Raw genomic sequence first — 27,760 nt, 5'->3', positions numbered from 1 at the left:
GGAAAGTTGTGAACACACTGAAGGCAAGATCTTCCAACAAAGTCTTAAGAAATCACAGAGACACGGTTACACGTTTTTCCCACAGTACATTACAAGTTTAATTGTGCAAAAATACAGTCATCAAGACTTCAGCTTTGTTGTGAACTGAACACAATTCCAGTGATGTACAGGCATGGAAAGAGGTACTACTGTAATTAGAGCAAATACACCGTAATTGTTGTTGAGACAACCAAGTGGTTCGATACAATGAGATCCTGTTCTCAAGTGATTTAGACAACCTGTATTTAAATACTGCACATCAAGAGAATCAAAGAAATGACACCTAAAAGGAAGCTAGTAGCAGACTAACAAAGTTTAAGACTGCACTAACTCAAAAGAACATTAAAAAATGGTTTAGACAGATTCCCCAGTGATGGCCAAGAATTAGTCTGTGATACTGCAGGTGTGAAGTGTAACTTCTCTTCATTCAACACTGTATATATTGTGTTTCAGCAAAACAAAAGGCTTTCCTAATGCCAATATTTCTTTCAAGCACAGGAAGATGAAGCATTAACAACCTTGTTGCAGAAGAAATACATGAGGAAAAAAAAAACCAACCCAGAGCTCAGTCCTCTGGCTCCACCACTTAATAAAACAAAAAAACCCCACCACCAAAATAATACATGTGGAAAAAGAAAGGCGTTGCCGAATCCCCTCGCCCCCATTAAAATCCTCCTGTAGTACCTACATCACTGAGGAAAAAAAAACAGTTTTCAAAGCAATTCCTCTTCTTGTGCATCCATGTTTTAACACAACCAGATCAGACATTCGTAATGCTGCTCCGTACAGCTACTTTTTGGTCTTAACAAATCTGTGTGCTTCTTGCAAAAGCGTTTCAACATCTTCATTATCCTTGTCTTCTGAACTTGGTTCCCAGTCAGAGTCTTCATCAGTAAGTTCACGCTCCTCTTCCTCATCATCTATAAAGCTGTCTTTAACGTCATATTCATTTGGTTCATCATCACTGGCACCATCTTTCTCCACAGCCCTTTTTCCTGTAGGGACAAAAATGTCATATATTCATGAATCATAAATACAGAACTAAAGAGACCTTCCAGAGACCATCTAGTTACTCTCTCTCCTCAAGAGGAGAAAGAATCAACTAAAGCACTCTACCCAATGCTGACAATTTGGGGTTTGATTTTTCAAGACTCTTATGACATCTCTCTCTGACCCCTACTGCAGCACTTACCAGTCTGATCACTTAGAAAGTTTTCCTTACTGGCTTTTCTTCCAGCACGTGGAAAACAGCATCAGGCCTCTTCTGAGAACATCTTCTGATACCAGAAGAAAAGACTATCAGATAATGTCTTCTGATAACTCTCCTTTCCTTATGGACTGGCACACACAATTTTCCTAGTTGTCTTCCTGCTACTTCTGTACCTAAACAATACATCTATCTTGCCATTTAGCCTCTAGGTATTGCTAGGCAGCTATTTTGACCCTGGATTTTCTGCCTTCATCCATCCCCACTTACTTAGGGCTATTTTATACTCATACCCTTTGGAATCTGACATGGCTTTTAATTTCCGTTCACTTCTTTCCTGAGCTTCAGGTGAGAGAATGGAATCTGCTAGATCACTTGCCTCCTACGTTCTCAGCTGGGATCCACACTGGGTAGTCTGTGCTTCTTTTCTAAACACAGGTTAAGGAAACAACGCTGAACACTTCTTTCCTGAGTTAGGGTGCAGCCTACCTGTTTCCCAGATCAGTCTATTCTATCATGCTGCTTTCTAATCTGCTGTCCATCCATCTTCTTCACAACTTATGTTTTGTGATCAAATTGCCTTCTGCCTTCATAGTATTTCACAATGCTCTGTATTGGCAGGAATCAAAGGCTCGGAAACCTCCATTTACAAGAAAAGGATGCTGTTTGCAGCATGTTCCTAAACTTTTTTAGACAGCTTGTTTTGCAATATGCTTTCAATTGCTCAAACATGTTGGCACATTTAAACCAAGTCCCAGAGGCAGGATACTTCTGCTATTTGAAGAAGCCATATTGAGTTGGTAGTGTCTGTACAAAGCTGCTGCCATGGCAGCATTGCCTTCTTTTATTTATCAGCAGCTGTGAACCTTCAACAAGTTTATTTCCACCACTTCCTGATTTTGGCAGGTGTGCCTTGCTTACATTGTCTCCCATTTTTCTTACATGTCCACAATTCCTAACTAGTCACACTCTGTTAATATTCCAATTGCATGCTATTCTGCCTTTAGGTCATACCTCTGAGTAAAACCGTGTTCATTCCCCTTCTTCCCAGCCTCCAATTTTTACATTCTTATCTCATCTAGAGATAAATTATCTGTACAAGATCATTGACAGGTTATCTGTTGAGCAATTCTTGTCATCATCTTTCATATGAAACTATAAACATGTACTTTTTTTTCTCAGCTACAGACCCCAGTCCAAATCATCAACATTTATATTAACCATAAGCATTTCTTAGCAACCTCTTGAAACCTCAGTTCAGAGCCCCAGGCACTCAAGCTATGCATGTGGTGAACAAAAGAGAACACCAGTACCTTATGTAGTCAGATCACATCCTCTATCAGTTACATTTTTCTACCAGTGGGAACGTTACTATTCCAGAATTATCTTATGGACTGATTAATATGTTATACTCCCTTGCAACTCGCACCCAAGATTTTCAAAAGCATTTACAGCATTAGTCAAGCTTCTCAAAAATACACGATTTTATGGGTGAATTGTGCTACAGAGGCACTGAATGACCTCCTAGAATAATGTCAGCCACGTGTGACACAGCCAATAACACAACCAAGAAATATCCTATAGCTAGCAATCTTTGAATTCTTTGCCTTACATAGCAATCTGTGTTCTTTGAAGGACTGACTGTGCACCACCTAGCAGAAAATCCTAAAAATGCCAACTGTCAATTTGAGCTGTAATCCACTATTATGCTTGCTAGTGTATTGCTTACCAGACTTCAGAGGAAATTAATCATGCCCATGTCTACCCATACCAGCAGAATATCTTATAAGAATCACAGACTATGGTCCTGCAGAATGAATTATGTCTTGGAGGGCAGAGGTCAAAACAAAGATGCTAAATACACTAAGAACAAAATCCCTCTTCTCTACTAAGCTTATGAGAACAATAAGCCCAAGACCTGGTTCGCAAATAAAAGCTCTTCTTCACTTTCACAGCACTGTGGGTGGTATTTTACAACGGAAGTAGGAATTCTGGCAAAATACTGATGACTTCCATATTTTTCCGACAAATGTATAAGGAGCATACCACATTTTTCCTCCCCGTACATCAATGCTTTTAGATTTCACGAGTGATTGATGCATTTCCTTCCATGTCTTCCCATGCCACATCTTTCCGCTATAGTTTAGTTCAGTCTCACAGCCCCTAAAGCTGCTCTTTAAGCACAATTCTGCCTTTTCCCTTGTACCGTATTTATAAAGATGACCATGAAACTTTCTCTGAAATACCTCCTTCATGTGGGGAGAAAAAGCTTGTTGACCACCCCTTTCAAAGAGTTGTATTTGGAAGTGAGCTTATGAGCTTGCTAGAAAACCTACAAAGCAGCGTGTAGGAAAATCCTGCATAGTGCATAGCCACAGCAGGTCATTCATCTAAGTAGCAACAATGTAGTGACCTCATTCAGTAGTGACGATTTAATGACAGTATAACTCTGACCTTTTTTTCTTCCTCCCTCACAACTATTCCTCCAGTAATTAGCTTTAGGTTATTTCTCAGAACATAGACCACATTCTCTACGGGCAATTTGTAATCCCTCTGGTAGCAATCAGACTATAAAATGTTAAAAACGAAATATGCCAAATGTCATGTAGATGGTACCCTTCTTTTCTTGGCTGGTAGAGTTTAAATACACCTGTACAGAAATTAATCCTGCTGTGCTTAACAGTGCAGTTATGCCAAACAGCAAGAAATAAAGGTTATCAGAGCCCTAACTGTCTGTGTGACCTTGCACGACTCAGTAAGACTGCCTTGGATACGAACTTGCTGAGCACAACCTTTTACAAGCTTTGCCCTCAAGAGAGTGAAGCAAGCCAGTCAAGAAGACATTGAGGGGGACGGGGATGGAAACCAGCAAATACAAACAGCACTTTAATTAATTAATTCCCTTCTTTGCCCTGTGCACAGAATATCAATTCTTCCCTGGTTCTTACTTAGTACGAAAGGTTGAATTTGACAGAATGAATTTCGCTTCCTTGTTTTATATGCTTACAAGAGAAGCACTTTTCCATCTGCAGTCATGCTTGGCTGACCACCTGCCATGAGCTGTACACACAGGATCTACCATTTGGGTAATGAAGGTGTTTTTATGAAAGGCATAGCTACAATTTAAAACCTTCAAGATTAGATTTAGATTTTACATATGTACACAGTCCAGCTTGTTTAATTATAAAATCTTAACCACTCACTGCTCTAACAATGCTGCTAACCATTGTCACCGCACTGTAATACGCTTTTCTACAAGGCAGCAGCGATCAAAATGGGGCTGGTACTTGCATCATGGGATGCAGCAAAGCATACAGGTAATAAATATGCCTCAGAATATGCTAGTGCACAGATACCACCATACTGAGCATTCAGTGATAGCAAAAGTGCACACATACATGATAAGGAAATGGGATGGGAAAGAAATTTCTCAGTGGAAAGTATAGAAGTAACCTCTTGCATCCACTCATAACAGAAATGGAGGCCAAAACACTTTGCCTAGAAAACTAACTACAGCTATTTGCACTTTTATTTATTTTCTTTAGAAAGCAGATCTATTTTGAGGATTTCTTTAGGAAATGCCCAGCCACACCTTGGTGATCTCAAGGAAGACAAGCCAGTTCCCACTTTCACTTTGAGATGCAGCAGTTCCACATCCTCATGCCTTGTTCAGGCCAGTGAAAGTGAAGACAGCGTATCATCAGACTTTCAGACTGCTCTTTAAAGCTCACTTTTAAATTATTTTAGAAAGAATAGGAAGCTTCACATCTGGAAGCTGAGACACAAAAGAAGCCTGGAGACAGACCTAAAGGATATTTAAAATTAGTAGTCTATGCACCCGCAACATAGAAGTTAACATTGTTGGCAGCAGCAAAGCAAGGTATGTGTACCATAAATGGAGGAGATATTCATACACAGTATTATAATTTACATTATCAAGAGAGACTACAGCTTGCCTGTGCTACTACATAATCCTCACTGGCAACTAGAAACTAAAGAAAGAAGTGGTTTACAGTGAAAACTGCCCCCAACTCAAAGGCATTAACCTTCTTTTACGCTTCAGTCCTAACAAGCCAGTATTTTACCTGAAACATCAATATCTCATAGTAAGTATAAGAAAAGCTCATCAGCACGTGCACAGATATCACTTGAAAGTTATTTAAAGGTCAATGCAATGCAGAAGGAGTATCTCAATGTTTCAAGAGTAATCAGTCTTTACGGGGCAACCATAACTAGTTGTGGATGAAATACTGGATTGCTTTCATCACATTATGACACCTGTGTAAGGAAGGAAGAATCAATTTAGCCACATGTGTCTCTCCTTAAAACATTTGTTTGTTTTCTTGTCTGCTTCTAGGGAAGTACAGGTATGCTCATCCAGGAAGCCTGGCACAAAATCAATTTCAGCACTATTACTTGAAAAGAGCAAGCACGGTTTTACTAAAATAATGACTACTTTCTCCTCAGGTAAGTATTATCAAGTATCCCCAGCACTATCAAATGCCCCAAAACCAAAGCAGATCAGTTGCATCCCATGCTGATGTGCCCATTCATACGATTAGAACATACTCACCATTTTTTGAAGTTTGTTGTTGGGTTCCTCTTTCAGTTACTAAAGAATGGAAAGTTATTAGTCAGGACAGAGTATAACCTAGCCTAAGTGTTGTTCAATAGAGTTTGCTACAATAGAAGACTGATCTATTAAAATAAATGCTGCAATGGTTGTGCTGTAGTTACAAGTATAAAAACTACTCTGCTACCCACAAAACCCAAGCCCTTTTTTTGTATTGAATGATTCTTGAGAGATTACCCAGATGAACTGTTCTTACAATTATGAACCATGCCATTTGTAGACAAATGTCATCAATACTGGTTGGGTTTTTTTAAGCAGAAAATCGGTGTATTTCAAAGCATTTAAATATTTTACACCATTGTTTCCATAAATGCAATTTCTCCTTAATAATGTCATAACCCTGATTCTTTAAAATAAAATACATTATCATTACATTTCCATAACTGTTCTGCTCTGAAGTACTGTTTATTGCATTAGGATTTCAAGTGGAAAAAATCTCCAAGTCCAATAAGCAAGAAAAAGCACCAAAAAATGAAAACTATCTCATTGAATTCTTTAAAAAACAGACCAAATGCAAACAGTACATTCCCCTGTGTTTTTCAACAAGTGTAGTTACTGAAATATAAAAAGGCTAGAAAATTTCATAATAGAAACTCAGATTCAGTTTTAATTAAATTCCCTCCAAGCCCCAAGAGAACATACATGCAAAAATTTGTTTTCTTAGTAAGAAAATCACTGGTCCAAAAAAAAAAATTTAAAATAAAATAAAATAAGATGACAGACATGCTTCCAATGTTTTTTTAGAGCATCACAAGACTTTAAAATTGTTACTTGAGGATTTTCTATCAAAAGGAAAATAAGATTAAAAAGTAAGTATGAAATCTTAAGATATTAATCTATACAGTTAAAATAAAATATTTCTGTGTACACATTTTGCTACATGGATGGGAGAAAAGCTATAGAAATAATTTACTGCAGCATCCATTTGAAATGTTGAGAAATACTTCAGTAACACCTAAGTATATTCCTCGTCTTCATTGTAATGCTCCAGCTCTGAATGGGGGAAGTAAAATACAGAGATCCAGTAATATCACACTATACCATGTTTAATTTTCAATAAAACCTATTAAACTCATTAAAATAGCCACTTGCCACACAGCACTTTTGTCAATATATAAGAAACAAAGCATGGAAACTACGTCAATTGTGTCTGACCCAGCCCATGTCACTTCAGTTGAAAAACATTTGAAAAAGTCTGCAGTGGCCAAGCAACCCTCCTTATCACAGTCAAGGGCAAGACTTCAAGCTTAAGAAAAGCAAGGGTGCAGGGCAATACAGCGTAAGCTGCAGATGCTTCACAGTAGCTAAAAGCATTTTAGTCCGAATTTTTGGTATCCATTATGAGTTTTGGGGGTTCCCCCCCTCCCACTTTAAGCTATATTGAACAACTCTGCTTACCTGGAGGTGCACTGTGCTTGTATTCTAGCTTGTGCTGTGGATTCTTCCTGCAAAGAAAAAAAAACAGTAAAAGCTTGATTCGCTGCCTTGTCCCACAGTTAACAAGCCCAGAACTCCTTTATATTTTATGGCTAATTTTCTTTTTTTTTTTTAAATAAAATTCTGTGACCAGTGCCTTACCGCAGTGTCTCAGCTTATAGAATGTAGGGTGGAAAAAAAATCAGGTTAAATAAGAGGTCCTCTTGTTTCAGCATTTAAAAAAAATAATAGATGGCTCATGAAAACCAAGAGATGAGGTAAGTTTCCAAAGTTGTATGATAAGATGCATTTGTTCAGCATAATAAGAAGTGATCCAGTTATTTACTTTCGCTAAAAATGAAACCAGAGCATAACTTCTGGTACATTAAGTACAATGCATGCACAGTGTATCACTAGGTCTGAGACATCCAGGCATAGCTTCCATATTCTGTAACATAAGGCTACAACTTAAATAGTTTGGGAAAATTAAAGAATTTTGAAAGAACTGCTTGTCTCGAAGGATGACAGGGAGAAGCCACAGAAGGATTCTTCAGAGACATTACTCACTTCTGCAGTATGCAAATCCAGCAAGTTCAACATACAAGTTTGTATGTCTTCTATAAAAAAATAGCATCAAAGCAATGAAAGAAAACTTAAAGTCAACATACTCTTGGATCTGCAATATATGTTCCCCTCATTCAGGCTGTGATCCAGGTCATTAACACACTGATTTATCCTCCCCCAAACAATTATCCAATGCTGCTCTAATGTTTTAACTTGGTGCAACTTACATTGTGCTAACCTGTTGTGTTAGTATATTATGCAGCCCTGAGAAAAGCCTCTATTAAAATAGTTTCAATTAGATTTATTTTTATGCAGGAAATTTTTAAAAAATTCTAACTTTGGAAGAAAACGAGTTCAGTTGTCCTAATTTCTGCTTCTGAAAATAAGCAACAGTTAAAGGCCACTATTTAAGAATGACATACCATCTTACATTGCTTGAAACTTGAGATCAATTTCTGCAACTGCAGAAGTTTTTGTGTATTTTACAAAATACCTTTGCTGTGAAGACTGCCTTGTAAAATCAGTTATTTATGTTTTCTTATTCTTCAAAGAACAGAGTAATAGTCTTCAGTAGAAAAATCTTATTTTTATGTCAAATAACTTGTGACAAATTCACACACTTCAAGTTGATTTACAATTCTATAGCTACTGCTACCCCAAAGTACATTATGTGTGCATTAGAAGTGATAGTTATCTGAATAAAAAATGGAAATACAGCTTTCTTTTAAATACACTGTACTGAAACAAAAAGAATTGCCTACTTCACTGTTTTACTACTATCGTCAGCATCAGACCATTTGATCCCAGCTCAAGGCACAGCATTTAGACCACTCCATTACGCTCCCTTCAAGTAGTAGCCAACAGTTAAAGACAACAAAAATAACAAGAAAACCCTTCAAATTGCATCTGTTGCTTCACTGAAAGCATTATTATCGATTCATGGGTGCCTCCTTTCCTCTACCCCCAAAGAACAAACACAGATTAAGAAATGATCAAGCAATACAGCACAGAAGTTGTCTTATATGGAAGGAGAGAGAGTTCTGGTTTTGGATAAAGCATCCATTGTACTCTTGAAAAGTATGTTGGCAATTTCATTACCGGTATAAACCCAGATTTCTCATCCTGAGACAAGAAATTAATCTCATAGATGTTTTTCAGAAAAGAAACACTTCTTCTGCATTAGCTGAATATAACATGGCTTTTTCTTAAAAGCTACCCTCATTTTGTTACATTTCATAGAGAACATGCCTTCAGGATCACCACACTTTCCAGCAGAGAGAGGACAAAATATTTCTGCTCAAGCACCATCTTTATTAACAGCAGCTGTTAGTTTCAATATACCCCCACAGAAGTGGTATTGCCTCAAAATATATCCTTTTGTCCATTGTGTCAATTACACAGCAGTCATTAAACTCTGCTAAATAAAAGTCTAAAACGTAGACATTGAGAAACAAAATGGAATAAAACTATCTTTTGAAGAAAATCAACAGTGCTTAAAAGAAACTGTACCAGTGAGCCATAAACTGGATTTTATTGCTGTTACTTAAATTACGCTTTCTAACAAATCAAATACTGATTAAAATAGAGGGTTTGTATAAATTCTCAACAAATACTTTATCAAAATTTAAACTAAGAGTTACCTATCAAGAACAACATGTAACAATAAATTATTGTTTACATAAAAGAACGGTTTACTACGTATTGACAAGTGAAAAAGTATTGATCTCTAGGTCACTGAATAGGTTCCAAAAGTCAAGTTTTCATGTTCGTCAGCTGAAATCACTAACAAAGATTTTGCACAGACTTTGGTGCTTTAAAGGTAGCAGTTTGTCCACAGTAAATGTCAGAAGGCTACAGTCAAGATTTAACACGAAGAACTACTCATTATTCTATTGTCAATTTGCAACTCCAATGAAGAACATTCTTAACCTGTAAAACAAGAAAAGCCATTTTATCCAGGGTTTCTTACCTATAACAAGCTGTTCCATACGGACATTCAGGCCGGTTATCATTGTTATCCTGAGTTACGATCACTGTTTCTTGATAGTCATCATCATTAGGGTGACTGAACTGCTGAAAGTGAATGGGATTCTTCCTGCAAAAGACAAATATATACCGAGAACTGACTGTTCCATTTAAACATGAGAAGTGGAAATAAGAAAGGTGTTACTGAATCAGTGACAACTCGTTTTTCTGTGGTTACATAAAGAGGAGCTTTTAATGTTTTACTTTATGCAGAATGTAAGATATGTAAGACCTACTTTCAGGACAACAGAAAAAAAAGTTCTGTCTCACTGCATGCTGCAAAAGAGGTTAAAACAGAAATTTTCCTATTTGCCATCAGCTTTAAGTTTCAGACCTCCAACAGTACACAATCTACTGATGTAGTCATATAGCATGAATCTTACTGAGTGGTCGATTTGCTCAGTTATGACTCCCTCTGGAGCTATCAAAGTGCTAAAGAAACCACTACTGAAGTCTTAGCTCAAGCTGGAAGGTCCAATGCATGGCAGCTGAACAACTGCAGTATTAAAGACTTCCCACACCCTCAGGTGATCGCCTATTAGCTTCAGGCAATATGTCTCAATTATTATTTCTGTTCTGCATGCAAGTTACTGTTTACTTGAATACTTCAAATGCCAGCATATTATTCCAGATGGAGCAGTCTACTGGACATTACGTTGATTCTGCTGTCAAGTTTGCCTTGGCTACCATGACATTTTATTTGAAATATCAAATTACAGCAATGACATGAAGTTGTACCACAAGACGTAACAACTCCGTATGTAGCTGAGTCACACCAATGTTAGTGATGAGACCACATTACTAGCATCCATGACTTTTTGCTCTACAACACTTACACAGTTAAATCCAAGGTGAGCAAGTAGTGAATACAAATATGTGCATCATTGAAAGAACATTTCTACTGCTTCTAGACAATAGGTTTGCATACATACCACACAAGACAAGTCAGCTATGAACAATATCACTTAGAGAAGAGTTTGCTTTATAAAACTTCCGTAAGTGACATTAAAAAGAACACAGAAAAATACGTTATGACTTCAGGAGAAATTCATGACAGATGAAAACACACTACAAAAAATTATGTCAAAGTGAACATACTGGTACCAAAAGCAAATCTACTTTTTCCTATGATTTCTTTTAGGGACACTTTTTTCCAAGCATAATATTTAAAAGCAAGAAATGTGAGATATCTTAATAAATGATTTTCCAAAAGACATCAGCAAAATACTTCAGCGATGTACCACACTAATTCCCAGAGTACATAATCTTCAATGTGTTTGTGCAGATTATAAAAGTGAACTGCTTGCCTCGAGCAAGAGGAACGACAACTTTAAAGTACAGAGTAATTACTGCTTGAATTTACACTTGTTCCAGCTGCATTTAGAAACACAAAGCCAGAAACATGTTTTGTATGTAGCTAGCTACATACAAAACAGCTTCCTCATTGATCACAGGCATTCTTTCCTTTAAATTCACAACTACCTCTTATGAACTTTACAGGGAACAGTCAATATTAATTTCAGCTACCGCCATAAGAAAAAAGCTTTCATTACAGCTTTTGCAAAATGATCACTTAAGCGCTGTGAGCTCTACTAGCTACCCAGGCCTCCTTGCAGGCATTTAAAAAAGATTAGGTATTTAGTATTAATACTTTAAATCTCCATTTGCCTGGTATCTTTCAGTCAGGAAACTCAGCAAGAAAGCTACAGATAAACTCTTCAATGAACTACTTATCAAAGATCCAGTGTCCCTTCCATCTATTTACATAGGTGACAGACTTCTTGTCCTGGTCTTTTCTGCTAATTTCTGCAAACTGTACAGTACGTAAATACTGTTTCACTAGAAATCATTGCAAGGTTACATTTAACAGTCTTTTATTCTATGACAAGTTCTCAGGAAACATTGCTTGTTATGCCAAATTCAGACTGGCTGCCTACTTCTTTTTCCATTTAAAAATAAATGTGATGAAACAAAGTCATTTTAGAGGCTACTTGCTTTGTTTTCTAAAGGCACTGAGCTAACCTACCAGCAATATTAGCAAGAATTTTCAGGCACTTGAAGCAATTTATCTTCTCAAAGGAATAGAGAAGCAACCAATGTTCTATGAAACCATTTTAATATTTATTCCTACAATAAGATACATGTAGCATCATAGTCAAGGAAAGAAGGCCTAATAGCTGTTGATTAGCCAACCTATTGGATTTTAGGAGATACCCATTTCCTTTCAAAAATTCACTTTGAAACCTACTTGAACACCACCAAACAGCCCTTATTGGAGGAGACACAAAAAAAAAAAAAAGAAAAAGAAGAATAAAGTAGTATGGGAAGAAGGAGGAAGAGAAACAAAAGGGCCTTGATGTATGCTACCTATCACTAGGCTTCAGGATTCTTTGGGCCAGTGGATGACGCTCCTCAAATTATACATTACCTGTGAAGCACCTTGAACATGTCCTACTTCAGATGCTCAGGACTAGTAGAAACATTGTATTGTATCTTACCTTTACCTGGATAATTTGTACTTATTCCACTTCTATCTGTTGTGCAACAATACCAAGCAAAATAAATAGAAGCGGAGAAGTGAATAGCTTATATTAAGCAAACATTTTCCCTTCTTGCAAAAATCTAAAGCTTCTTCCTTTTATTAAGGGTTTGGTTTGTTTGGGTTTTTTTTAATTTTTTTTTAGACCCAAGAGATTTGAGTTGTAAGAGCACAACATCTATCATGCTCCAAGTTGCACTCCAAAGTTAGTTAGTTTCACAACAAAACCTCACTGCACAGGAATATGTTATTCATTCGATCAAAACAAAACCATGAAGCTTTACTCACACAAAAATTAACCAATTAAAAGCCTATTTTAAGAATAAAGTTTTATGGGAGATTTGCTTTCTCGTAAACATACAGTTACTGCAACTTTGCTTTCACAGAAGCTCTGAATTTGTGTACTCACACTTCAAGATGCAGAAACCTACGCAAATAAAACTGCTGAAGTTCTTCAGAATCAATGCAATCATCTCAAGCAGAAGTTGAGTATTGCTCAGTGAAATATTTAAGACAGTTTTTTGTCTGCGCAACTACCAAAAGCAACTTAAAAGCTTTTTCTAAAGCAAGTTTAACTGATTAGGTCAGAAACCCTGGCTCTTCATAATCACACCCAGAAAAGACCCCTGCCATTTCAAGCGCTTATTTTCTCCGCTACTGAAGTAGTGAAGTTGTCATATATTACCAGCACTAGTTATAAAGCCATAGAATTCAAGCCTGAAGTTATGCCACAACTGCGCGTAAGATGTTTCTAAGTTCTAAATTGTAAGTCTTATTAGAATACAGGACTTAAAAAAAGACAGATGCAGGTCCTCAGCTGCCAGATTTACAAGCTTAAGGTGAAATGAAAAACAATTATTTTCATAAACAAACAAACAAAGTGCAAAGTATTTAGAAGAACGCATATACAGATCCAAAGGTTGGTTGCACGTGACTGCGCTGACAGTTATAGGAAAGATTTACATGCACCCAGTCTGCAGAGAACTGTATTGCAGGCCAGCAAAAGGACAGAATTGTGGACAAAAATTGTGAGTTACAGTTTTAGAGATGACAGTTCAGGTCTATCACACCCCTTCTACGCAGCCCTTGAAAGAGGGGGGTTGGGTTTGGATTTATTTTTAATGCCCTATTCTTCTAACTTTGGAAAAACAAGCAGCAGACAAGAAAATTAACACAAGACAGTATTGAAAGAGTAAGTTCCTTGACAACAAATACAGTCAGATATAACATACACAGAGCACTTTGCCTCCTGGTGGTAATAGCAGTTTCAATTTGGTAAAGCTTCAGGCTAGCTCAGAAAGAGAATCTGACACTGAAGGATGATGACAAGAAGAATCCCTGGAGCAAGAGATGCACATCAAGCTTGAGTCTTTCAAAAGCAGTTTTTTCAAATTCATAAATTAAGAAACTAAACTATAGGTTACAAAGTCATTTCCTAAATGTTTAAGGTACATGTTAGAGAAATCTAATAAAATTAATAGAACTAACATTTAATCTTTTCAATTTGTGCTATTTTACTAGGCACCTACCAAAGGTGCCTAAGTAATATCCAGAAGAGAAGTACCTCTTAATAGGAGTTTACAAAATAAAGACTAGAACTCTGAAGAGCATTTAGTTATTGAACAAATGCCATTTTATGAATAAGAAACCTCACCTAGAAAAAAACTTTAAGGAACTGTTATGGTTACCAAAGCAGTACTCATTTAAGATGTTGACTCCTACAGCACATCTTGTTAGAGGACACCATTCATAAGGTTAAAGTAATCAAGGAGAGGGAAACCAACTACCCATTGTACTCAAAAGAGCATTCAAAGCAACTCCTCTTCCTTAGCAACTCTAAAAACTAGTTTTTACTCAAGGAAAACACCACACAATGAAAGACTGAATACGCTACTGTGCTGGTTTTGGCTGGGATAGAGTTAATTTTCTTCATAGTAGCTGGTATGGGGCTGTGTTTTGGACTGGTGCCGGAAACAGTGTCAATAATTCAGGGATGTTTTCGCTGTTGCTGAGCAGTGCTTACACAGAGTCAGGGCCTTTTCTGCCTCTTGCACCATCTCACCAGTGAGGAGGCTGGGGGTGCACAAGAAGTTGGGAGCAGACACAGCTGGGACAGCTGACCCCAGCTGACCAAGGGATATTCCAGACCATACAATGTCATGCTCAATATATAAAGCTGGGGGAAGGAGGAGGAAGGGGGGGATGTTCACAGTGATGGCATTTGTCTTCCCAAGTAACCGTTACGCATGGTGGAGCCCTGCTTTCCTGAAGATGGCTGAACACCTGCCTGCCGATGGGAAGTAGTGAATGAATTCTTTGTTTTGCTTTGTTCGCGCACAGGGCTTTTGCTTTACCTATTAAACTGTCTTTATCTCAATCATGATTTTTCTCACTTTTACCCTTGTGATTCTCTCCCCCATCCCACCGGAGGGGAGTGAGCAAGTGGCTGTGTGGTGCTTAGTTGCCAGCTGGGGTTAAACCATGACAGCTATCAGTGTGTTCCTTCAAGGCATCCATTCACGTTGCACTTACATACGTGTTCTGTTAAAAATATGGGTAACTGCAATGACTTGCTTTAATCTAACATCGCTATCCCATTGATCCAGAAAGACTACTTGGTAGTATTTGCTTTTAATGCAAGACCAAGAAAGACTACAAAGCATATTTCTTTTGCTGGAAACAAGCAGGTTTAGTATCATGACATTTCTGGCAGATCAAAGCTGATGTTTTTGATACTTCATATTTACAAACTTCTCCAATAGAAGATTTTATGTGTTATTCCAAAGCATTCTTTTTTTCTTACAAAGCAATACTTTCCAAAATTATTGCTGCCAAAAGTTTTAGAATAATAACCCAAGAACAAATGTGCACAGACAGACTCCAATTCCATATTACCTATAACTAAAATTTGCCTTCCTAAACATTAGGAATCCTTCAGCATATTAGACAAGCTAATTCATTAGAATCAGCTTAACCCCCATACAGGGGAAAACTTGTCTTAGCAAAATTAAAAGTAGCTGGAGCAAACTAAAGGCTGCATTTGTCCTACTGGATCAGCTTAACTGCCTAATAAAACATGTTTACATCATATTCATTAAGGGCAAAATTTGAGATATGTAGAAAAAAAGCTACACGAAAGCTAGAAATCTGATGTGTTTGTTAACTTAACAGCTTTACACTTTTGATTTACACATCAAACATAAACAAGAATCCGTTTACTTGTGCTTGCTTGTTTTCTAAACCACCTCACTGTTTTTCTTATTATTCAAGTCCATTGCGGGAAAAAAGAGGGGGGGGAAATCCCATTTCCTGGCTTAGCCTTATCTTTTGTGCTTACAGTGTACACGTATTTATCTAGAGCTCAAATCCTTCTCAGAAATGCAGTCCTCAGGTCATTGGTCATTTCCTAGCCTCAAGACCACCTCTAGATTTGTACTTTCCCTTTGATACATCAACACATGTTAACTCCAGATCTTTTCTGGGCAGAAAGAACTGACAGGAGGCCAGGCACTCAGGACAGGTGTTTTGGAAGTTCGCTGGAACATTTGTATTGCACAAAATGTTTATATGACAGATCTTTCACTGTGAAGGGTGAGGACATGGAGGGGTGTGGGGTGGGGGTTGTTCTTCACTTGAAGTATTACCAAAGACACTGACAAGGTAAGGGTTAACACAGGAGTTTGTAAGTATGCTTTGTTCTGGTTTTAGGGAGGGACTGAAAGCATTAAAAAAAATTAAAAAGGCAGACTGGCCAATTTATAATAAAAGTAGTTCTTGATTATTTAGGGATGACAAATAGTAAGTATTTTAAATATTCAGATCACTAAGCATGCAATAACTTCAATAAATACAATCATCTTTCATAAAAGTTTCATCTAATAATAAAAAAGCCTACAGGGTATATGTTGGGCATTTCAACCATTTACATCCCTTCTCCCTGCTGGTACATGTACTGTACACAAAGGTTTTTTGTTTCTTTTATTTTTAAATTTTTTTATTTTTTTCTTTGTTTCTTATTTCCTACAACACTTCATCTTTTAATTTGCTGAAATACATCATACCTTGTTTGGGTTATATTAGCAATTAGCAAGACATCCTGGGTCCTCCTGTTACAGTCTTAAAATTCTTGTTATGCCATTTGCTTCTAATCAGTCCCCTGCTTACCAAAAGATTTTTTTTCTCAAATCAAAGCTTGTAACGACTTTACTGTTTTCTCTTCCATAGCTAATACATTACTTCTTAATAATAAGCTATCTTAAGCTAGTTTTAATTTTGCTTTACCTGTAACAGCCTTTTCCATACATGCAAGGTGTCCTCTTATGCTTGATCTGTCTGGAGCTTTCTGAAGCATCTGCACTTCTGGTTGAATCAGAAATCTCAGTCTCGTAATCCAGATCTGCATCAGGCTCAAGAACCCCTTCCTGGGCACCAAAATATTGGGAAGTCCTGCCCCAGTGAGCTTGTTGGCTTGTAGAACCAGTAATCTGCTCTTTGTTTTCCGTTTCCTCACTTATATTTGTTTTACTGGAGATCTGACCTATTCTTTTAGACCATTTACTATGCAGCTGCCTATCATTTTTTTCCAGAGAACTTCCAAGGTTTTTTGTTCCAGTCTTGCCATTTCCTTCCATGTTTCCAAATCCAGATGTATTCTGTGGAACAAGGTTACATTTTGAAGGACCTGAATATTTACACTCTTCAGAATTAAAAAGCTTTAAGGTCAAACTCTGCCTCATCTCATCATTCTGGTTTTCAAAATCAAAGAATCATAGAACAGCCCAGGTTGGAAGGGACCTCGAAAGATCATCTGGTCCAGCCTTTAAAATCTTCTACTCCACCTTCCAAACTCAAGTTAGCTGCTAGATACAGCTGCTGAATAAAATGTTCAAGGTAAGAACACACACACAGAGACAATTTAAAGAAAAACTTATCCTAGAGCTCTGTCCTCAGCTTCAGTTCCCTCACAACACAGTCAGGCTCCTCTCTCACCACCTCAGTTTGTGAATAGTCCAAGGACTTTAGCTTAAATTAACTTTCAATTAAAAGTACTGCTCCTGAAAAAATGAATGGAAGTTATACATGTGAAGATATAGTAGACTCTAGAAGAAATATATTTATCTATATATGGGAATTCATGATATATACCTTGAGCTTAATCCCACCCCAATACGTCTTAAATGCTTCAGCTCATGACTCTAAATCATAAAACAGTATATCAGTAGATACCATCAGGCAAAGATTTCACTTTTGATAAATACTGCATTTTAAATTTTGGAACATATGTATATTTAAAGTAAGAGATGTGTACTTTAGAAAAATAATACAAGATACATAACCAAGACAGGAACATTGTCCCAGCAACCAAGACATTACCTGGAAGCATATCTATATTGAAGGTTGAACCTGATACACTACAGAACTATTCAAAGGTCACTGCTCTCTACAGTTTATTATCTAAGTTCCCCCTCCAGTAAATTTATACTTAGTTTACAGGGATGTGTTTGGCAAAGCTTGAAAATCCTATTTGTGGTTTCCTATTTGATTTTGTTCCTTTCGATGTGAGTCTAACAAATTGTTAGCCAAAACCAGAGACAATTACATTTGAGCAGCAATGTGATTAAGAAAGGGAAAAGTCAGCATTAATATCAAATGATCCTGACAGCAGCATATTTAGCAAGCCAACTTGGACATGGAGATGACTCTTCTATTGAGACTCCCAAAATAAAGCTCCTTTAAGGAAATAAGCATTCCCAGAAAGGTTAAATTACTTTTTCTAATTAATTTGCCACTCCCACTTGTGACTTCTCTCTACTACATACTTCAATCCATTGCCTATATTGTATCTAATGAGAGTAAATACTTTCAGTTTTATTATGGCGACCAGTTAAAAAACAGGTGCAATCAAGGAAAACCAAAGACAACAGCTCTATTGGCACTGGTTATAATATGTATATGACCTCACCGCCATCTGGCGGCTGCTGGTGCTTAGAAGAATTAACATTCTTTTTACTTCCTACCCTACAGCAGTTTTTCTCAATTGCCTTAAATATGACAGCAGGAGAGTGATTTTGGTTTTGATATAAAAATTCCAATCTTTTAGAGCTCTCCAATTATTACTTTTGCTTGCACTAACCCATTTTTTTTCTACAAAGCTCTGAAGGCAATTTCTTATGCTGTGTTTGAGATAAAAATTATTTATGAAATTATTAGAAAATAGGTAAGGCTTCATACTTACAAATTGCAAAATGAAATAATTCATTATGTAGTCACTCACCTTATAATGTGACAATGAGAAAACAGCACTGCAGCTGGTATTAATGTACCTATCCACCACAAAGCTCACCATTTTTCAGATTAAAAGATAACACTGTTACATCAAAACTACCCTGAAGGGTACGCTCTCCATGAGTAGATCATTTCAATTAACCTTAAGATTTAATTAAAAAACAAAACCAACCCCCAACTGTTTTCAGTGTCAAAACCAATGAAGCATACCAAATAATAGTATTTTAAGTGTTTTATCAGATCCTATAACAGATCCAGGCAATTCTAATGCTAGGGGTTAGAAACACCTCACCAGGCTGTGCACCTAAAGAAAAAGTCAGTAAAAGCCTCAGTTTGCTCTCATCAGAATACGTTTCGTTTGTCTTTGATAATGATACTTCTCTTTTCATTACTAACAGGGCGCTATCAGTATGTATTTCACTGCCTATAAAAGCAGTTGTACTTTGGGGACACATTGACCAGCTGGACTGCCACTGCCACAAACTGTTTTGGATTTCAGATTACTTTTTTTTTTTCCTTTCCTTTTTTTGACTCAAATTTTGAGATAGTGGCATAAGCATGCTCCCTGCTATTTTTCTTCATAACTTAACAGTTGTTAAACTACATACCATAATTTTCTGACCACAAAACTTCACCAACTAGAATGGCACTACTTTGGGCAAAATCCAATGTTGAATTACGTCAGTGTCATGCCATCACCTATCCCTAAAGGGTTCTCAGAAAAAGAAACCACAAACCAAGCCACTCCTAGGACCAGTACTTTGGCCCATGTCTTCCAGCCTCTTGCTGTAAAGCTGAAAGTCTAGTATTTCTGTGGACCATTTGGGGCCTAAACCCCAGATCCCAAGAAGGAAATGCAGAAAACCAAGTCTCTGAAGGCTTCCAGGATCCTTGCTATAGAGCTATCCAATGGACTGGCATTTCAAAACAACTGTTAAACAACAATGCACAAGCAGAACATATACTTACGAGGTAGACCCAACCTTCAACATGACATTACCAACTACGTTCTCATTTTTTTAAATACCATGGTTCTGCCCTGAGCCAAAAAATTACCTGAGATGAAGGGACAGGGATGGAAAGACAGCTCCTTTTCCCTTGATCTTGCTCTTCACCTTCAAAAGTTTCTTCAGAGGCTAATCTTTTTTTCTGCTGCACATTTACTTCTGATTTCAATGACTCCATATTACTTTCTCCCCTTCCTTGGCCTTTTTTCATTCTACTACCTTAAAAGAAAAATAAAAGGGTACCTTTCGAATGCAACTTTTACAGTGAAATCCTGGCCACATTAGACATCTAAAGCTAGATTGAAGGGGAACACTGGGCAACAACCATGAGAAATAGCAGCAGTTGTGCATGCGCTGTTTCAACAGCACGTTTTTCACTTCCTGCTTATAGGAGTAAAAAGTATGTTTTAGAATGAAACAGATGCTTGAGGGGGCAATTTGGAGGAAAACAATAAACATGTGGCAAAGAATATTCTGGACTGACTGCATCAGTATGACTGACAACTTCATTCACACAATATGAGCTGATCAAGTAAACCACATGTCCAAGGACGACGACTGTTACCACAGACCTTTCATGTAAGTATCACTTCAAACTACCAGTTTATATACACAAACATCAATTAGGACATGGCAGAATCAGGGTATGCCCACTTGCCTAGTCAACCACATCACAGTTGATTATTTCATCAGCCAGTAACCAACAGAAAGACAGTGAATGTTGTGCCTCTCTTTGGAAAGGTTCACATCTCAGAAAACCAAAAGATCTCTGTACTGAAGTAGTATTTTCTGGACATACAGCTGGGAGACAGCTAGGGCCATTGTCCTGGTTTTGTTATAGCTCCATCTGCTGCAAAATGCATTCAGAAGGAAGATACTTGATGCCATTTTGCAAGACTTCAAAAACTCTCCCCCTTCAAAAAATACTGATGTGCTGGAGTTATGTGTATGAAGCAAGGAGTTTTTCCAAATTTTAACATCTGACTTCAAAACCTCTAATCAGTGTTAACCTTTTCAATAGGAAGACAGACAGAAAAAAATAAAAGGGCAGCCTTCCCATTCAATACCACCCTGAAGAGATGCAAACCATTTCACAATTTTAAGGAAATATTTTAGACTTCCAGAAAAGATTGGTTGTTTTATTAAAGCAGCCCATTCTAAGCTGGAATCATTATCTCACATAATGACTTTTTTTAAACAGCTCCAATAGTGTTCGTATGTATCCCCAGCTCCCTCAAGGTCAGGCCTTCAGCTGCACACAGATACCCCTTGCCCACACAGCTCCAAATCTCAACGCTTACGTTTATGTTCAGTCTTTGAAACGAACATTATATACACATGTACAACAAACATTATAGTACTTGTGGAGAAACAAACGTAAGAAAATAATCACACTAGTGCACAACTCAACATAGCCAGCGGAAGTCTTCCGATACATGCAATTTTTAATCCGTGTGAATAAGCCAGCAGTGAATAGAGGAAGGGAGGAAGGGAGGAAAAAAAAAAGAAATAAAAAAAGTATAGTTTCTTTTGCTTCTTACAATTTTCTCAAAATCAGCTTCAGGCAGGGTAGCCAATGGCACAGGACAGAGGTGTTTAAAGCCACAATTGCCCAGGTGAAATCCATCCAGACACCTGCATTTACTACAGCAGGTAAGAAGCAATTGGTCAGACACTGCATGAAATACTTCTGCAGGCCTCCTCAGGCATCAAGAGCCAAATGTTTTCATTACACCATCTCAGCAGGAATAGCAGGTGGAAAGAGAGGCATTAAAGAATAGGTGTTGGACACAGAGGAGCAGACATGCACACACCAGCCACAGTTCATACACTTAGACTTAATGAAGGAAACTCAGCAGTTAGCACCTAAACCACCTCACATCTTGCCAAAGAACGGCAAGCAGGGTGGGGCTTGGTGTCTTCAGCACAGAGAAAGATAGAAACGCTGGGGCACTGTTGTTAATGTACATAGTCATTTTCCTTCTCTTCTCTCATTTCTTTAGTCCTCTGGTTCCATTGATAAAAGTCATCAGAGCAATAAATACCCTGTGATAAGTTTGTCAGAGAATGTCTAATGGCAGTTTTAGAAGCCTTTACAAGCTCCCAGGACCAAAGCCAGACATGCTAGAAAAATCATCTTGGGATTGTGCCAATGCAGCACCCTTGTGTCTCCTGTTGATAGTGACTAAACACAGTATTCTGCTGCAGTTACTGCTAATACACAGCAGTAAAAGTTTATCATACATTCAGCAATTTCCTTTTGCAGGAAGGACAAAAGGGAATGCAATAATATTTTAGCCTCACATTAGTAAGAAATTACTATGCTGCAATGAAATGCTCCTCCTAGGAAGTAACTTTGGACTAAGTCATCAAGTTTGATTTAGTCACAGTTAAAAAACTAACACACACCACCACTCAAAAAAACCTACCTTTAAAACCTGTGAAATTAGAAGAATCTAATTTAGAAGAGCATACAACAGTGACTTAAATGTGGAGAAGGCTTGGAATTAAAAGTACAGAAACTACCTAGAATTTACATGCCAAACAAAACAGGCAAGTTTATAGGGAAGGGCTCCAGAACAGAAAGAAAATCAACTGATCAAAGAGCACTGTCACACCCATAGACAAAGTAGACAACAGAAGTCAGTCTCTGTCAGCTGCCAGGCACAGAACGTGGAAAGGGAAGTAACAAATTAATACTTTCCACCACCACCATTATAATTTAAGAAAATTATATCAAAGCACATAAATGTACATTGGTATGCAAACATACTACACTGCAAACCTACCTCCTTTCATTACAGGCTCATAAATCCTCTGAACCAGGAGATCTCTTTCCAGCATCCAAGATGGAAGCACTCTCTTTCTTTGAATAGATTTTGACTGTTCACTTTCATTGCCATCAGAAGGAGGAACCTGAAACAGTATTTAGTGTTTAGTACTTCAGTTACAGAAGGGGTGGAAAAACTAGAACACAAGTTTGTACAGAGTTACGTCCTTCAAACGCAGCCTGGATTACCACCCATCTTCTGGATGGTGCCCATTGTCTGAAATTTTTTTTACAGTTCCTACTCACTCAGAAAAATAACATCTATAGAAATCTTCATTCAGTTAAAAAAAACCTCCCTAAACCTTTAGAATAAATATCTAAAAGGCTACAGACTGAAGGTTTCATCTTGCTATAGAGTTACCACACACAGAAATCAGAGAAAGAGAAGGTTTAACAAACAAATGCCTATTTGTCAAAAAACTAGGAAAGTCTTGCCAGCATTCTCTCAATTCCTTTCTCCAGAAAGGAACCACACTCTAAATGAATTAAATACACCAAAGTCATGTTCAGTACATACTTATGTACTGCAAGTAATACTATCAGTTTGAATCTCTGCTTACTAAAAGGTAAGCATCCATCCCAGGAATCGCAGCTACAGTAAAGGCTGACATTTCATTTGTTGTACATATTTATCTACTGTACAATGATGTTGACCAATGTGCCCCTTTAAGCACTATGTTGCTGGATACACAACAGAAGACCTAAGAAAAATCCCACTGGCTCCATACCCTATTTATTAGACTGTGTGAAAGCCATTTTACTTGGCAACATTTAAAAAAAAGCAGACATGCTTGCTTTGAAAATTGTTTTGCTGGACAGGATGCTGGCTGCCAAGGAAAAATCGGAGGGTTATTTATCTGTGTGTTTGTATGGATCTTAACAACACAACTCCATCACAGCTATACGATTCAAATGAAATGTGCTGGTTAGAAGTAATATCTGTTTATAGTGTACTAGCAGGCTAAGACATCTACAGTCCAACTACAGGCTCTCAAGATATAAATTTCAGAGGCTTTTATGCTGGTTAAAGAACAGTCATTCATTCCCTTAGTTCTTCAAAGGTACTTACCGTATAATTACTGATACAGACCAGAGACCAGAACTGGACTTTGTTCTGCAGTACTGAACTCGGCTACCGTATTGTTAGTTCAAAATATTCCCATAGCAATAGCAATTTTTGTATATTCCAGAGAACCAATTATTGCAGTGTAATTACCATAAACATAAACACACAACGGAAATATATTTATATACTTGCATAGCATACAATCCCAATCAATAAAACAACAGATATTTTCAGCATACAACTTTGCCAGAGATTACTTCTCAGGGTTAAAAAAAAAAAACCAAAACCAAAACCACAACACCTTTACTTCATTTTCAACACGTTTATAAACATTAAATTTAATTTAAAAATTAAGTACCCACCAAATGTCTGGAAGTAGGGTCATTTTTTCTCATTTTTGCGGTTCCCAGTATCTCAGTTGGAACATGCCAGTTCTATTAACGAAGGACTACGAGACATCTCAACAGGATGAACAGTTGGTCTTTCTTGTGTACCAGCCTCCTGATTTTTTTTCTGCGAAAGCAAATTAATTTTTAGCTAGTCAAACTCATCATGAATATAAACATGTACTTTTCACCTAAACACATAAGTTGGTCTGAACCTTTGCCTTAACACACTTCTAAATTGAATGACTCTTACCTCAACTTACAGAGGAAATAAACATGCCTTCCTTTCTACCTTCCACTGAAAGTATTCCACTGAACCAAAGATTTTCCAATTGCTGCTAACCTCTACTGTACTGTTTTATTTTAAGTACATAATTTATACTAGTCGCTGCCGTGACAAAACTTTGAGAAAGCTGAAATTACAGCTTAGAACTTGCTTTACCGTAAACCTGTGCAACTTCCCAAGACTTGATTCTATGCTAGAAGACGGGTAACAACATTAAAATACAGTTTTCAGGATCAGATGCCCAATGAATCCAGCACTTCTTGGCAAATTCTCGCTAAAGGCTACAAGTCTGTAGCTCTGAGGTGACACCACGTACTCAGGTGCTGGCTTTAAAAGCCTCAGTTCAGAGCCACCAGGTCTGAAATGCTTTTCAGTCACGGAAGTGCACCGAAACTGCAACTGTATTTCCTTCAATGCTTCACCCTTCCACTAGTCAATTCACTAGCACAAAGAATTAGGGAAAAAAGTCTAACTACCGCTGTATTTACTGCGGAGCACCACTCAGGAGTCACTGTCGCCCCTTTCGCAGCTTTTTGCGTTATAGGGAAGGTACAGGCTGACCAACTGAACTGCTCGTTGCCTCGCAAAGAGAAACACAAGAGGCCGAGCTCTGCCCCCCCCACCCCCCTTCCTAAACAGGCCCCTCCAGGTGCTTCTCGAGAGGTTTCGGTTCTGCACGCCCCCACCCCTCCCACCCCCGCGACGGAGCCGGCGCTGCAACGAGCCCGGACCCGGGCCTCCACCGTGTGCCCCTCTAACCACAGCAGACGAAGACACAAAACAACCCTGACCTCGGGGAGGCGGGGAAGGGGGTGACCGCGGCACGCCGGCGGCAGGGAGCGGCACCCTTCCCCTCACGGGAGGCCAGGGGTCGCGGCCGGCGGGCCGCGCCAGCCCGCCCGGGGAGGTGTCGTTAACTCGGGGCCCGCGGCTATGCTCCTCGGGGCCGGGGCCGGGCTCACCTCGGCGGTTGCTACCGCCGCCGGCGGGACGGGGCACAGCCCGGCAGGAGCCACCGCCGGGGCTCGCCCGAGGGCCGCTGACGCCGCCTGATGACGCACGGGCACTACGTCACACGCCACCGCCTCCGCGAGCCCGAAAAGCGAAAAGACTCGCATTAAAAACCACCGACAACCCCCTCCCCGCGCCGTGGCGTGACGCGGCGGCCAGAAGGCAGAGACATGCCGGCCGGCGGAGAACCGGCCCCGGGTGCTGCTGGCCGCAGCCACCCGGAGACGCAGCGGCCGCGGTGACGGGGACCGCCCTTCGCGCCCCGAGATGGCGGGGGAGCGCTCCGCCGCCGGGAGGGCCGCGCTCCTCTCTGCCGGCCGGGAGACGGGGCGAGGAGGAGGAGGAGGAGGAGGCCCGGCCGATTTCGTGGCTCTCCTCCCGCCGGAGGTCAGCTCTCGGATTTTCAGCGACCTGGACATCGAGAGCTTGTGTCACGCGGCCGTGACGTGCAAGGGCTGGCACCTCGTCATCGAGAGCGATGACCGCTTATGGCGACACCACTGTTTGAGCATGAGGGCCGTCTGCCAGCGGGAGATCGACTGCGATCGGGGAAATGGATATTCCTGGAAGGTAAATTTAACGTCGGTGAGGTAATGTCGGCAGCGCTGAGGCTTCTGGGATCGGTAGTAGAACTATGTAAAGAAGTTCCATCAGCACTTCTCATCTGTCCCAGCTTTATGGGAGAACTGCTGTAAACTGCGTGGCTCAGTAGTGCACCCCAACAGCTGGACATCTGGTTAAATGCACAGAGAGATGAAAGCAACGCTGCCCTGTTTCCTACCCAGAACCACCTCTGGCTGGCTCAGCGTGCCCCGCTTACTCCTCACGCTGCCCCACATAGCCTCAGCCCTGACGTTCATCACGTCGAAGTCTGCACAGCCCTAACATAGAAGAAAGCCCACATCTCACTAGACAGGGCCAGGGGAGAAGACAACATATTCCCGCTAGGCAGCGTGTGCTCTCTGGTTGTATTTCATGGGAATAGTTCTGCTGGTGATGAAGGACTTCCCGGAAATTCATCCTAGGTAGCTCTGCCTCAATACACCTTGAGCGACGCGTATCCAGGAGAAAAAAAAAATGGGGTGGAGAAGAGGAAGCAAGCAGGAGCTTGGAGAAGCTGTTCAAACTCTCCCCATGCACACTCCCAGTTACAGCTGCTCTGAGGAGTTAGGAGCTGGACATGCTGGAACATCTATCACTGTCGAGTCCAGCCTGCAAACTGAGGGAGATCAGGAAAGGAGTGGTTTCACAGTTACTACTCTGGACCAGCTGGAGGGCGATCCCCACCTCATTTTAGCTGGTGTGTTTGAGAGCAGGGCTGTGGTGCAGCATTGAAAAGAGAAGCAGCAGCAAAAACAAACAGTTCTGGACTCTCACATTTCAGTAGAGGTGTTTCAGTATGAGGCAAAGCCTTGAGCAGGTAGTGGTTGCCCTTCAAACATACAGATCTTAGTCCTCTTGCACTGGAATTTCCAGAGCTCCCTGCACTGATTCTCTATTTTATCTGTATTTTGGAGAGGGGATTTGAAGCAGAAGCAACAATCACACCAAGTCAGCATTCTCTTGCACTAAAAGGTTGGCTTAACAGAAGAATCTAGCCAGCCTGCATTAAGAGCCCAAACAAGAGTTAAAGGTCATAAATAACCTAAAGAGGAAGAGAAAGTGAACCACACCTTTTTTAAGGAGTAAGGAGGAAGATTAATTCCTGGTTTAGGGTTTTGATCTTGACCCTCAAAGAATTGAGGCAAGAAGTGATTCTCCACCCAACTTAGAACAGAAAAGATGGAAGCAGACCAAGGTCTGCTTCTTGGCAGCAGTACATCTTCCTGGGCTTAGCATCTAGATATCCAAAGACATGTTCCAAATCTTTTTTCTAGCATTACCTTTCCAATGCAAAACTTACTTGTATTGAATGGAACCTAAATCAGTTCATTTCCAAGATTTGAGCTGTCTGTTTTTCCATCAGATCACATTACTGAGAAACTACTGGAAAAGCAAAGTGAAGCAAGAATGGCTGAGCGGGAAATACAGCAACATTCCTTCACAAAACAGCTTGCCAGAGAAAAGCATGTATCCAATGGATGCTGACACATGGGGAGAAATCCTGGAAGCAGAACTTGAGAGATGAGAAACCAGTGCGGGTTCTTGCAACTCAAGAACCTTCTATCAACAACTCACAGACTGCCAAACTGTAAATACTTTGCCCTTCAAAAATCAGTTGTGTTTGCAAACATGTGATGAAAGCTTCTCAAAAAAAAAAAGTTAGGTCTATCTTTTTTTTTATTTGCACTTCATTGTATTAATTTTCTGTAAAATTCTAAATAAGACTAAATATTTAGTTGTAATTTTATATTTGCAAATTTAATGTCCTGCTGTATTGTCAAAAAGATGTCGATAGTACTTTCAACTTGCACTTTTTATTTTGGAAGAGATGACTTTAAAAAAAAAAAGTGTGTTTGACTTAAG

At 39.1% G+C, this 27,760-nt stretch overlaps 2 protein-coding genes across 4 annotated transcripts; one reads left to right on the top strand and one right to left on the bottom strand.

Moving 5' to 3' along the window:
• Positions 1-66: 66 nt before the first annotated feature.
• On the bottom strand, positions 67-25,127 carry APLF (aprataxin and PNKP like factor). Of its 3 annotated transcripts, XM_069787508.1 has the most exons (10): positions 25,075-25,127; positions 23,974-24,124; positions 22,505-22,631; positions 19,765-19,934; positions 16,705-17,075; positions 9,829-9,954; positions 7,278-7,324; positions 5,820-5,858; positions 1,232-1,316; positions 864-1,034 (listed from the first exon to the last, which is right to left on the bottom strand). In XM_069787508.1, the coding sequence occupies exons 2-9, from the start codon at positions 24,004-24,006 to the stop codon at positions 1,258-1,260; spliced, it is 972 nt and encodes a 323-aa protein (XP_069643609.1). In that variant the 5' UTR covers positions 24,007-24,124; positions 25,075-25,127; the 3' UTR covers positions 864-1,034; positions 1,232-1,257. The 3 variants fall into 3 exon arrangements, with proteins under 3 accessions (XP_069643607.1, XP_069643608.1, XP_069643609.1); XM_069787506.1 differs by lacking the exon at positions 1,232-1,316 and having other exon boundaries at positions 67-1,034; XM_069787507.1 differs by lacking the exons at positions 1,232-1,316; positions 5,820-5,858 and having other exon boundaries at positions 67-1,034.
• On the top strand, positions 25,122-27,760 carry FBXO48 (F-box protein 48). The gene is made up of 2 exons (XM_009926126.2): positions 25,122-25,864; positions 27,261-27,760. Exons 1-2 carry the CDS (start codon positions 25,562-25,564, stop codon positions 27,420-27,422), a joined length of 465 nt encoding a protein of 154 aa, XP_009924428.2. The 5' UTR covers positions 25,122-25,561; the 3' UTR covers positions 27,423-27,760.

Source organism: Haliaeetus albicilla, chromosome 7, assembly GCF_947461875.1.
Source record: "Haliaeetus albicilla chromosome 7, bHalAlb1.1, whole genome shotgun sequence".
Taxonomy (NCBI): Eukaryota; Metazoa; Chordata; class Aves; order Accipitriformes; family Accipitridae; genus Haliaeetus; species Haliaeetus albicilla.
The sequence above is the reverse complement of the archived record's forward strand: the minus strand, read 5'-3'. Positions and strand labels throughout refer to the sequence as shown.